The sequence below is a fragment of the Ammodytes marinus genome, assembly GCF_949987685.1.
Source record: "Ammodytes marinus genome assembly, chromosome: 22".
In the NCBI taxonomy this organism is placed as follows: Eukaryota; Metazoa; Chordata; class Actinopteri; order Uranoscopiformes; family Ammodytidae; genus Ammodytes; species Ammodytes marinus.
In genome coordinates this window covers 11,731,785-11,743,652 of record NC_137226.1, presented here as the reverse complement: position 1 = coordinate 11,743,652, position 11,868 = coordinate 11,731,785, and the positions used below count along the sequence as shown (strand labels likewise).

The 11,868-nt window shown below is 41.0% G+C and overlaps 1 protein-coding gene across 2 annotated transcripts; it reads left to right on the top strand.

Moving 5' to 3' along the window:
- Positions 1–1,174: 1,174 nt before the first annotated feature.
- Positions 1,175–10,458, top strand: sypl1 (synaptophysin-like 1). Of its 2 annotated transcripts, none has more exons than XM_080050956.1 (6): positions 1,175–1,293; positions 1,786–1,989; positions 5,868–5,986; positions 6,519–6,723; positions 7,475–7,666; positions 8,613–10,458. In XM_080050956.1, exons 2-6 carry the CDS (start codon positions 1,918–1,920, stop codon positions 8,742–8,744), a joined length of 720 nt encoding a protein of 239 aa, XP_079907082.1. In that variant the 5' UTR covers positions 1,175–1,293; positions 1,786–1,917; the 3' UTR covers positions 8,745–10,458. The 2 variants fall into 2 exon arrangements, with proteins under 2 accessions (XP_079907082.1, XP_079907083.1); XM_080050957.1 differs by having other exon boundaries at positions 1,200–1,293; positions 1,871–1,989.
- The last annotated feature ends 1,410 nt before the right edge of the window (positions 10,459–11,868 follow it).

The following is an 11,868-nucleotide window of genomic DNA, read 5'->3' as shown; positions in this document are numbered from 1 at the left end:
GGACTGACTGAAAGACTAGGTGAGGCAAACAGTTTGATTGAAATCAATAGTCCTACATGTGAAGTTAACTGGTTTAACACTGCTATCTGTACAATAAAGTGTTAGCAGCATTTAGGGTTGCGGCTCGTTTGTACTGGTTTCCTGCTAAAATAAAATAGTTTTAAAGCCTATTGTGAAAATACAGTTGGCTATAATTTAATAAACAGACATTCTGTTTTGTTGGTTGCATTGCTACGTACTGTCCTGTCTTCATCGTAACATACGAGTCTGCCTAATGTTCGAATACTCTCGTAACACATTCCCGGACCCAGTCCAGACTTTCGATTTAGAGAAAAAAGGTTGTCGAAAATTGATACCTGAATTTCGACCTTAACCCAACTAAAAAACACATTATTAAAAAATGTATATACAGCCATATTTTTTCCAACTACACAACCCACATGTATGTTCACCCAAACCTATTAATAATGAACAACCTCCAAACCCAAGTAAGGTGACCCCGATGATTTCATCAGGATTATCTTGTCCGCAAATTTAATTTAACTATTTTTTACAAATTGAGTTGTTCAATCGTGGTCACAACTGGTATAACCAAAATATAGGGCATCCTCATGAACTGTTATTTTCTATCAATAGACTCATGATGAGTAATCTTAACATGTAGGCCTAATATCAGTGGAGTGTCCCTTTAATCTTTTAACTGCTTTGGTTTTGTGCTACAAATAGAGACATTTAATGTCTATTTTAAAACAGACGTGCAGTGATAATTGGTAAAAACTCCTCATATTGTCTTCATTAAAGGTGCTCCGAGGAACTTTCATTTTTTGTTCATTCTTGCACCCCCTTTGGACAAAAGTGGTAGTGTTTTTACTATGCCAGCTATAGTTCCAGGGTGAGGGACCCATGACAAAGTAATTAAGAAAAACTATATACAAATAGTATTCTTTGCACTGATGGTCTCCTTTGCTGTTACATGTCATTTGTGATAATCAGAGGAAACCAATAGATTTAAGAAATATTTAAAAGTTCCTCGTAGCACCTTTAAGTAGTCTTGTGAAACTACCCCTCACTTATTCTGAGTCAGACAGTTGCAGCCTGTCTGCCCGGTCGACTTTTCCTTTGTTTGAAAAGGATTTTGATTCTGGTGAGAGTCATATGACCCAGTCGGCACCACAGAGGCGTCACACAGTAACTGCACACTCAGCAAGGAGGAGGCAGCCTGCGGCGGATGGATCAAATGGAAACTCAGTAGGACGCTTCTGATGCCTCTTGGTGCTCGAGACTATATTTTCGGTGTGTATATTTTAAATTGCATTAGTGGTAGGCTAGGCTATTTGATGGTGTAACCGTTTGGTAGTTTGGAGTTTTTTTTCTTCAGCCCAAGTAAAGAGGAAAATAAAACTTTTCTTGCAACCCATCGAGAAACTGTTTTGCCATTTAGCATCCTCTCCCTGTAAATGCCTGACGCTCCTTCGCCAAAGCAAAAGCGGAATTTGGCACACGCGCTCGTTATCCGCTGTCCATTGCGTATTGCGTATTTTGCGCATCACCAAGCGGAGCGTCGTTTTTCAAGCTAAACGATACAAACAAATCTAAATTCACTGATGCTTTTCCCATTGGTATGTGTTGCTAAAAGTTCCGGAAACGCGTTGAAAACTGTGTTTTCAGTGAGAGGAATGGTGTCACTATCATTGGCAGAAATCTAATTCAATTGCTTTGGAGCAAAGTTGGGTTTGCCATAACTTGGGCTGGTCTTTTTTCTTATTTTTTTTTCTTTTCTTCCAGCGTCGGCAGTAAAAAAACCACGTCATTCTGTCAAAGAAAAAAAAACTCCCCCTTTTTCCCCTCCCTGTTGGACCCACATCCACAGTTTAGGAACAACTTTGGATAAAGATTTTCGGATCAGAAGCCCCAATCATGATGACCGGATTTCGGCTGAACTTATCGCCGCTGAAGGAGCCACTGGGCTTCGTCAAACTGGTGGAGTGGGTAAGTTAGAGGCATTATTGTGCGTCTGTGTGTGTGTCCTATTAGACCTAAAGGACAGGGAGGCTCGGTTATTTTTCTTGCTCCTTGGATTTCCCCCCATTAGAAAAATCCCTGAAGTAGCCTAAGCAGTTTTAGGGGTATTCTTTAATTAGTTAAAATAAGAATAAAAAAAAGTTATTCAAAGTTTCTTCCATCTGCAGCTTTGAGGCTTTTACACTTATACAAATGGGTACAATATGCAGGCATGTAATAGTGTTAATAAAGCCTGAAGACTCCTGAAAAATAAACTTTATACCCAATAACATGCCCCATTGTGAACATTTCCACACTATAAATGAAGATCTTCAATAACTACTAATAAACTGTGGTGGGCAAAGAAAAAGGCTTTGATACAGTGAGTTCAGTTCCAGTTATGTCCAGTGCATTTGGGCCACTTTGTCGGTTTGCAGGCTGCCCTTCAGACGACACAGTTACGGATTAATGCAAATCTCTCAGCAAATCATTGACCCCATGGGTTACTGTGCACACGGTTGGAAACACTTTGGCTGCTCTCACACATTTGAGTAACGGTACTTTGTGTGTGTCACGAGAGAACATGCGACACGTTCATTTTGTATATTTGTATATAAGGAAAAGTCCAGGAACCGGTTCTACACTGGTCAGTGAAAACTAGTGGCTAGTAGCTCAGCCACATTTCTTTTTGAAGCTTTTTGATTTCCTCTTAAAACTCTCACACACACACACACACACCGCTATAGGGCAGCAGTAACGTGCAGTCATCTGACTCAGGACTAGGCTGTGTGTGAGCATTTCACTGTGTTGCCCTTATGTAACCCTAATTTAACCCAAATATGTTGTTATTCACAAGGGTCTGGGTTGCACAATTGTGTTTATATTGAGTCACGTAATGATGGGAATGTATTATGTGCTTAAACAGAAGTCCCAGCTCACCCACTAGTGACTGAAGCAGGTCTAGGAGTTTGTAACATCAGCAAAAATAGACAAAGACTACTGAAGTCCTAACATAAATACTTTTATTGCACTATCCAAATATAATTATACAAATATAATGAGCTGTAAAACTGTAAAATAATGCATGTAGAACACTGTGTATGTTGCGTTCAGGAAGCAGCAGCAGAGAATGTGTGTTAAGCTCATATATTTTGGACATACGGTATATTTCACATAGCAGTCGAGTGGGAATAATTTTTTTGAGTTCCGCCAGATGTTCATAAAATTGGAAGGCATCCAGCAGCAGGCTGCCTCGTCTAAAACTCCCAACCTTTCGGACCCCAGTGCGGTGTCCGATTTCCCTGTAAAACCTCTGAGTGTTCAACATGAAAAAACTTTTGCTTCCTTTGCGGTCGAGTGGTTTGGCCTAAAAAACACTCCTTAGATATTATCTTTCCACGCATTAGTAAACAGGAAAGAAAGGTTTCAAAGTAGCAAAATGCTACATGGCTAGCCCCACTCACTCAACATGTAGAAGATTGATGATGAAGCTATTTCTCTTCCTCTCTTTTTGGACTTGTGGCGATGCCAGGTCTCCCTGCGAGAAGTTGGAGACACGGTTTTATTGGGTCTCTCTTAAGTAACTTACTCTGGTTACAAAATGGTCACACACTCCACTGACTGACCTGGACTCATTGACCTCAGTGTAAGCCCTGAAGGAAAAACACTCCTGATTATTCTGTTTCTAGCAAGATATTTCCGATTGATTAAGGCTATTCAACCTTTTTTTAATTGACATACAGCTTAAATCAGATTGCAGATCATTCCCACTGGCAGGCTACTTCCTCTCTCCTGTATAGGTTCACTTTTCATCGTTTGCATCACACACAGCACCCCGTTGCTGCGCGTCTAACGCAAATTATTAGTGGTTTCTGCCAGTGCTCTCACACAGCTTGCTTGCGTGCAGTGAAGACTATTTGGCAGTCTCTGGAATGTCCATAAATTGGTACCGAGGGGTTTGCAGATGTCTGGGATGCCAGACAGAAGAAGAAAAAAGAAAATAACAGGATTGGTAACGTTGCTGCTGATGCATGTTGCCATGTTTGGAGAGGATGCCGCCTGCCGTAGCCTTAATTAGGACTGAATGGCAAATCTTGGCAAAGTGTCAAAATACCCAACTGTCTAATGTTGTTTGTGCACAGTCCGGTCCTGGATTTATGCTCTGTTTAAAAACATGTGAGCATAAACAAGAGAATTGGAATGGCGATGTGCATGCGTTTACAGTTGTCCGCTCTGAGGTCTCTGTGCCCTCGTGGTGGGAGAGCGAGGGAGTCTGTGAAAGGAGAATGTGGGAGAGAGAGAAGTAGCTGACTGTAGCGTGTGGCTATAAAAAGCAGGAAGTGGCAGGCAGTGACATCTGGAGAAACATCTGGAGAGAGGCCTGGAGGTGTGTGTGTGTGTGTGTTAGTGTAGGCCTACAGTGTGTGTGTGTGTGTGTGTGTGTGTGTGTGTGTGTGTAGGCCTACTCTGTGTGTGTGTGTGTGTGTGTGTGTGTGTGTGTGTGTGTGTGTGTGTGTGTGTGTGTGTGTGTGTGTGTGTGTGTGTGTTGGTCCTGTGGTGTGAAGCCAAAAGCTGAAAATTGAAGTGGCCCGTCCCAAGCATTTTTCACTGTTGTAAGTGTGTGTGATACAACAGTTGGTGTGTGTGTGGTGAAACAGAATTCAAGAGGTCGGTTAAATCAGTCTTTTCTAGTGTTGTTGTTTTCTGGACAGACTGTGGTGCGTGTGATGTGAGATATGAATCATGGATCATTTCTTTTCTGTCACAAGATAAAATCCCCTTCTTCTTGTCCCAGTGCGTGCTCAATTCACCATCATTTTGACCATTTTCTGTAGGTGAAGGAGCTCCAGTTGATGTGTGCTGTACATTTCAGTCTAGTGGGGCATTCAAAGCGGACTCACATCTTGAAACTTAAAGCTACCGTCATCAAATATGTTTTTTTTAACAATGTATTAAATGGCTTTATTATGTATAGCCTAATGAAAAGTGGTCGCTTGTATTTGCCTATTCAGAGAACAATCACCTGGCCCAATTCATCAAGGGTCTTGTAGCTCATTGTCTTGGTTGTCACGTCTAAAACGTATCTGTTTTGGTTCTTGTTAGTGTTGTGTGAAGCTTATAATTTGAAATAACACTTCTCCTCACCAACCACCAAATAAATGTGCGGCTAGCTTGTAAACATAGCAGAGTATTTAGCCCCTAAATAGCCTGATACGTTTCGCTTAGGAGTTTCCCCCTGGTTTTCCTATATTCTTTTATCGCAGGACATAGCCTACAGTAGCTAAGCTAAAGGCCTGTTTGCTTTTCTAGATACAGTTTCCAAGCGTGGCCCATGAAGGATGGGTAAAGTGATATTTGTCTACTGCTGTTTGAGGGCTAAGCTCATCACAATATTAGTGGCACATGTCCTACTCGCTGAATCAGATGCTTAGGCCTACTGCCTCTGCAAGAAAGAATTCAAGATGATTAGTGCTGCTGTGTAAGCCACTTTTTTTTTCATTCATTCCAGTGAAAAAATGAATCAGTTTTCCATGAAGGTCTACCAGAGTATAGAAATTGTTAGACATGAGATGCCAGATGCCATTTTCATTAGTCTGAGCACAATGACAAATGTGGGTCTTGTAAAAATGGTTGATAGTGTGACTTTTTTATTTTCAGCTGTTGGTTAAGATTATAAAAATGCCAGCCATCTGTTGGTCCCTCTGGCTCTTTTCCGCTGACGATAGGTCTTTAGGTTGCCAGCTTCTCTTGTCCTTTCATACTTTAATTGTCCAAGGGTGCACTAGTGAAGTAGGATCACGATCAAAGTCAATTATTATTGGTCATGATATTCATTAATTATAATTCTCTCTTGTCCGACCATACAGCTCACGGCCATATTTGCTTTTGGATGCTGCGGCGGATTCTCAGGGAAGAACATCATATCTCTCTTCTGCGGCGATGGCACGAACGAAACCCTCGATGCCAACTTCCACTACCCATTCAGGTGAGAATCACGCGCCTAAATTTGGTGATTTCTTTTCAATGTCAAAGCTCAAGTTTGAAATATCCTTTCATAGCAGTATCATAATGGAGAGGATCCTTACAGAACAACATTTTAAGGAATGGTCACCTTTTTAAAGGAGATCGTAAGCGAAATGGTCCTTTTAGCCAACTTCCTGTCAGTGACTGCAGTTAGCAGTCCCCTCCCTCGTCCCTACGTCACCACCATTTGAATGTGCAGCCGTCTTCGTCAGATAGTGCCGCGATGGAGAGCAGCAAGTCATCGTTCACGGGCACAGAGACCCGTCTCTTTATAGAGCTCTGTCTCCTGATTGGATAAAAACGCAGGAGCAGGATACTCAAAATTTGATCTGGCAATTACTGCAGAGCTGAATGAATGGGAGACCTGTATTATGAACTGTGCATACAATTTGTGATTGCTGTATGAATATTGAGTGATTTCACATGTATTAACAAAAAATATCACTTACTTCTCCTTTGATTATTTCAACTTTTCCGTCTTGCATTGCGGCCAGGTTGAGCCAAGTCCCGCTGGTGGAGGGTAACGCCACTATTTGCAACCAGTCCGTAGTGACGACCTACATGATGGGCGACTCGGCTTCCTCGGCGGAGTTCTTTGTGGGCATCGCCACCGTCTGCTTTCTGTACAGCATGGTGGCTCTGCTGGTGTATTTAGGCTACATGCACGTCTACAAGGACTCTGACTTCGGACCCATTTTTGTGAGTATTGATTCCAGCCCTGATCTCGCGAGCTTCACATAATGTTTCTCTCCCCGCAGCTCAGTCTGGATTTTCTCCAATCACCTTAGGAGAAACCCAGCCCTGTCTGTTTAGTTATTGGAAGGCAGCCCTGATTAGTTCATGTAGTCGTCAATCTAGTCCCCAGCCAGACCGGACCCCTTCCCACTTGCCGTCCGTTAGGGGTAAGCAGCCCCTGATTGGTTCTTAAAGTCGTTGATGACATCAACATGGATCCACGAATAAGCTTGTGAGATATGACTGGTCTCACAAGGTTAGATTGATGACTATGTGAACCAATCAGGAGCTGCCTTCCACCATAAGGAATAGTTTAACATTTTTAGAGAGCAACATAACGTCGTAAATAAACAAAGTCCCAACAAGCACACGGAAGCGTTTTGTGATGTTCTAAAGTTTATCTTTTGACCTGCTCACATTGACTACCAGTGTTATGGCTAAGCTAACCTTGATGAGCTACATTTGCCCATTTCTAAATCAAAAATGTACGCACAGGTACAGGAGCGGTTTCTGTCACCTTTTCTTGAGCCGAAGAGTAAGGCAAAAAAGCTCAAAAATTTGAAATGTTGAACTATTCCTTTAAGTCTGAACGTGGGCAAATCCGGTCAGCGCTCAATAGAACTCAGATAGACCAACTTTGAACTTTGAAAACTCTTGACATTTTACAGTAGGATGGTATGCAGAGCTGATGTGTCCGTGCTTTGTTTTTGTCCAGGACTTTGTGATCACTGCCATCCTGGTCTTTCTGTGGCTGGTGTGTTCGTCTGCCTGGGCGAAGGGCCTACAGAATGTGAAGGATGCCACGGACACCGATGGCCTAGTGGGCACACTGGGGCTCTGCAAGGGGGGCAACGTCACCTGCGAGGTCACAGAGTACGCCAACATGCGGACCCTCAACATCTCTGTGGTGAGAAAGATTACGGGAAGATTTTCCCTACGCCTGCAAAAAAAGATCTCACTCGGTTTTAGATGTAATTCATTCCAATGATAAAACCGTTAAAGGTACAGTGTGTAGACTTGATTGAACAGACTTTGTGGAAATGGAAATAATATTCTAGAATGCATATATTCATATGCTTTAATTTGTGTATAATTGCTTTTTTTATAACTTTGACTGAGCATTTTATATCTACATAGGATCAGGGCGTGCGGAAATGTTGCACCACTATGTTTCTACAGTAGGATAGGACGTATAGTGGGTGTATGCCGGAAATGCACTATTGTGGAAAGACTTGAGGCAGTGATGGAAGATGCCATCTTTAGTAGCTAGCTTCTTGTCCTTAAAGGCCACCATAGCTTCTGTAAATTATCTGAAATGGATGGGTAAGCAAGGGAGTGTTGTTAACTATAATCACACCACTAGATGCCGCTGAATACTGAGTATTACACACTGCACCTTTACATTTTACATGTTTTTATTGTGTCAACACTTGTGAACATGTAATGTCCAAAATAATAGCCAGTACGGTGGCATTTAAAGAAAATAAATCTGAGCCTGAAGAGATAAACATTAGGCAGCCTGATGATCGCGGTCATGAGACTCTGAGCATTAATATTAATACTTTCATTTTTCTCAGAAAACTGTTTCTGTTTTTGGCTCTGTATTTCCTGTGTCACAAGTCCAAGGCAACATTTTGTTGGAATGAACACAAATGTTAACACAGTGTTCGTCCTCAAACTGGCCTCAAATGTGTGGATCTGTGATTGAAAGACAAGCCATCAAGTAACAAGAGATTTCACCGCACAAGATTTTCCAGTTTTGCGAGTGCATCATGAGGAAGTCCTACTTTTATTATGAATATGTTTTCTGGTATTATGAATCTATATATTTTTTTCTGTGTGCATCTTTTCAGGTGTTTGGTTTCCTCAACATGTTTGTCTGGGCGGGCAACGCCTGGTTTGTGTACAAGGAGACCCGTTGGCACTCACAGAAGCTTTCCCCTCAACCCGCACCCGGAAGGCAACAGGTCCCTGCTCCCATCTAACATTCAATACAATACTGAGCAGCACACAGCCACATGCAAACACTACACACACATAAACATGTACACGCCATGTATAGGACAGACACAGTAGGCCACATTTTTTAGCGGGAGACTGCGTGTGAATGAAGACAAAAAGCGAATGCTCTGAAGAATATGAAGGATAATTTGCCAGATGGTCAGTTTAAAAGAACGGATGGATTTGGAATTGAATTCTACAACCCAAAAAATAACTTCATGTCATGTAAATTTCTCGCACTTTCATGGCGTACTTGAAGTGAGTACATTTCCGAGAGCAGTGCGAACTTCCCTAAAGGTTTCTTAAGCCTTCAGAGAGAAGGGAGAAAGTGTCACTTGTTGATTAGCATTTTGTTATTTCTTACTTTTTTTACATGTTTCATATGCTAGATAGCAAGCAACACCAATGCAAATTACAGTATGTCGACTCCTTTTAAACGTGCCTTCTAACACCATTTCCTCCATGTTTTTTTAATGCTTTAGTGAGCAGACACAATTGCACATGCTCCGAATTTCTAGAATACTGGTTGAATTAGATTTGTTTTTAATGATATGCTGATGAATGTAAGGTACTTTGAACTCATCTTTTTGTCTATGACATAAGAAGCAAGTTCATTCATGCACTCATTGACACTGACCTTGAAGTTGTTGAGCCATCTGTGTGTTAGACATGTGTTCATTCATTCTTTCAGTCATTTGCTCTCTCACAGTTAGCCCCTTTTTCCACCTAGTGGTGGCTAGCAGGTATGCAAAGACCAGCCAAATTGAAACTAGGAATTTATTCAGAAACCTAGATGTCCTCTTTTCAGGAGGTACACTGATGAAGTGAAATCCTGATCATGCATTGATTTTCCTTAGTGAGACATATTTGTGTGATATGGAGGTGGGTTGTATTAAACCTTCAGACATGTTCTGACATACAGTGCATCACCCTTATACGGAACTTAATTACACTTTTAAGATGTCCTTGGAAGCACAGTATGAGTGTAAATCCATAAAGAATAACTCCATTCAAATATACAACACATATTGCTGTCTGTGTGAGCACCACCAAAACTTCACATCTTTCAGTTCCTCTCTGTACTTTTTAGTCTCTGCCAAGGTACTGTTTTTCATTGTCTCATAAAAAAACTAGAAATGTGTTTTTTTATCATTTTGAATGTAGTAGTGACTTCATTTTCATTCATTTGCACCACTGTTGAACTTTGCCAAAGTACTTTTTTTTTTACCTGTTTAAACTCATTCAAAATATCCATGTGACGCTGTAACAGTTATTTTGTCACTGTTCGAACCAAGTCTGTCTTGATTTTGTGATGTCTCCAAAAAAATCTTTCTTCATGCCACACCAAACAGTGAGCTGATGTTTTTTTGTTTTGTTTTTTACTGTCTTGTTTTTCATTTTTAGTATATAAGATTATTTGAAGGAATTGTCTCATTTTATTTTCCCTTTTTTCCCCCTTTTGATATGATGAAAAAAATTAATGTGGGATGAACAACAAATGTGTTTGTGTGGCATACTGGTTATACCCCTCTGCACTCTTGTAATAATCATCCAACTCTAGCTTCAGGCATTGTCAATGATTCCTGTGCGTTTTAACCTGCCAAAATGTCTCCAAGAGAGAGACCTATGTTCACTCTGCGACATGCACAATTCCAATGTACCTTTGTTTTTTTTTCAATAAAAATGAAAATTATTTTTCATCAATCACTATTGTGAATGCGAATCCATCTGCAAATGTACACACACTCAGACATGAACTTGATTGTGTGTCATTTTACAAAACCTCTACCCAACAGGCTTAAAACGACATTACATTTTAGATTGTATTAGATATTAGAAATAGACAGAATTCTTATTGTTTGGGATTCAAGTGTTCAGGTGGGAAACACAACAACTTTGTTGATCAAAAATAATTAATTGTACCTTCATTTAACCTGGCAGGTCATTAAGAACACGTTCTTATTTACAAAGACAGCCTGGCAGAAGACAAAAGTATTTTGAGGGGAGGGGGGTTGTAGGCTAAAAAAAGATTGGTCAAATGAGATGTTAAAAGGACAGCACACACCAAGATCATCTAAACACTTCAAACAGCTACACACACACACACACACACACACACACACACACACACACACACACACACACACACACACACATTATTATAGTTAAAACATTAGAAGTAGTTGAAGCTTTTGTGACCCAAACACATTATTATGAAATCGTACTCTTTGTTTCCTGGTTTGTCTTGTGGCCTCCTGTTGTGTCCTGTGACCTCAATGATGACTGTGTTGCGGGAAACAAAACACAAGAGTGTGGTTGAGTCATGCTTAGGAGAATAAAAGAGAAGTGTGCTAAAGTGTGTGTGTGTGTGTGTGTGTGAGAGAGAGAGAAAAAGACAGGAAGGATTGCAGATGTGTGTGGACTGTGTATGACCTGATTTGACACATCAGTGTAAACTAATCAAACTCATATCCTCACCCTTCATTTGATGCTGCATGCCATTTCCTCTGTGTCTCCACCCCTCCCTATCTTTCTCACAATTGCCCTGAATCAGTTGAAAGGGACGACTGCACACTGCTTCATGTGGACACACACAGGCGTGTAGCCACTGGATTGTGGGACATGTGTTTGTACATTTGTCATGTGTTTGAGAGAGTTCTTCCACCACCAATATTCTCGAGGAGACAATGAGACTTATAGGTTATATTTTCTATTTTCTTGGACCACAGGTCATGTCTAGATTTGTTGGCACTATCATTCAAGTATTCCATATTGTGTGTGCAACTGTGCGCTGGAATTGTTTTTTATTACACAGCCTAGGCTCTATAAATGGGTAAGTAAACAAAGGGGGCCCACCGTAGCCAGCAACATGCCCTTTGACAGAGCCTAGGATGTGTATTAACACTACAATTTTTTTTTTCACCACGGACAGTACAGACAGGTAGTGGCGGATCATGAGGAGATATTCACTGATTTTGACAAAGTGATTTTGACAACAACATTGGATTTTAGTCAATAATTGCAGAGACATTTTATTGACAGTGAGTTCCTTAAAAAAGGAAGGAACCAGCCATGTGTCATCTTCATCCGGCCTTACTTTGTACTGGG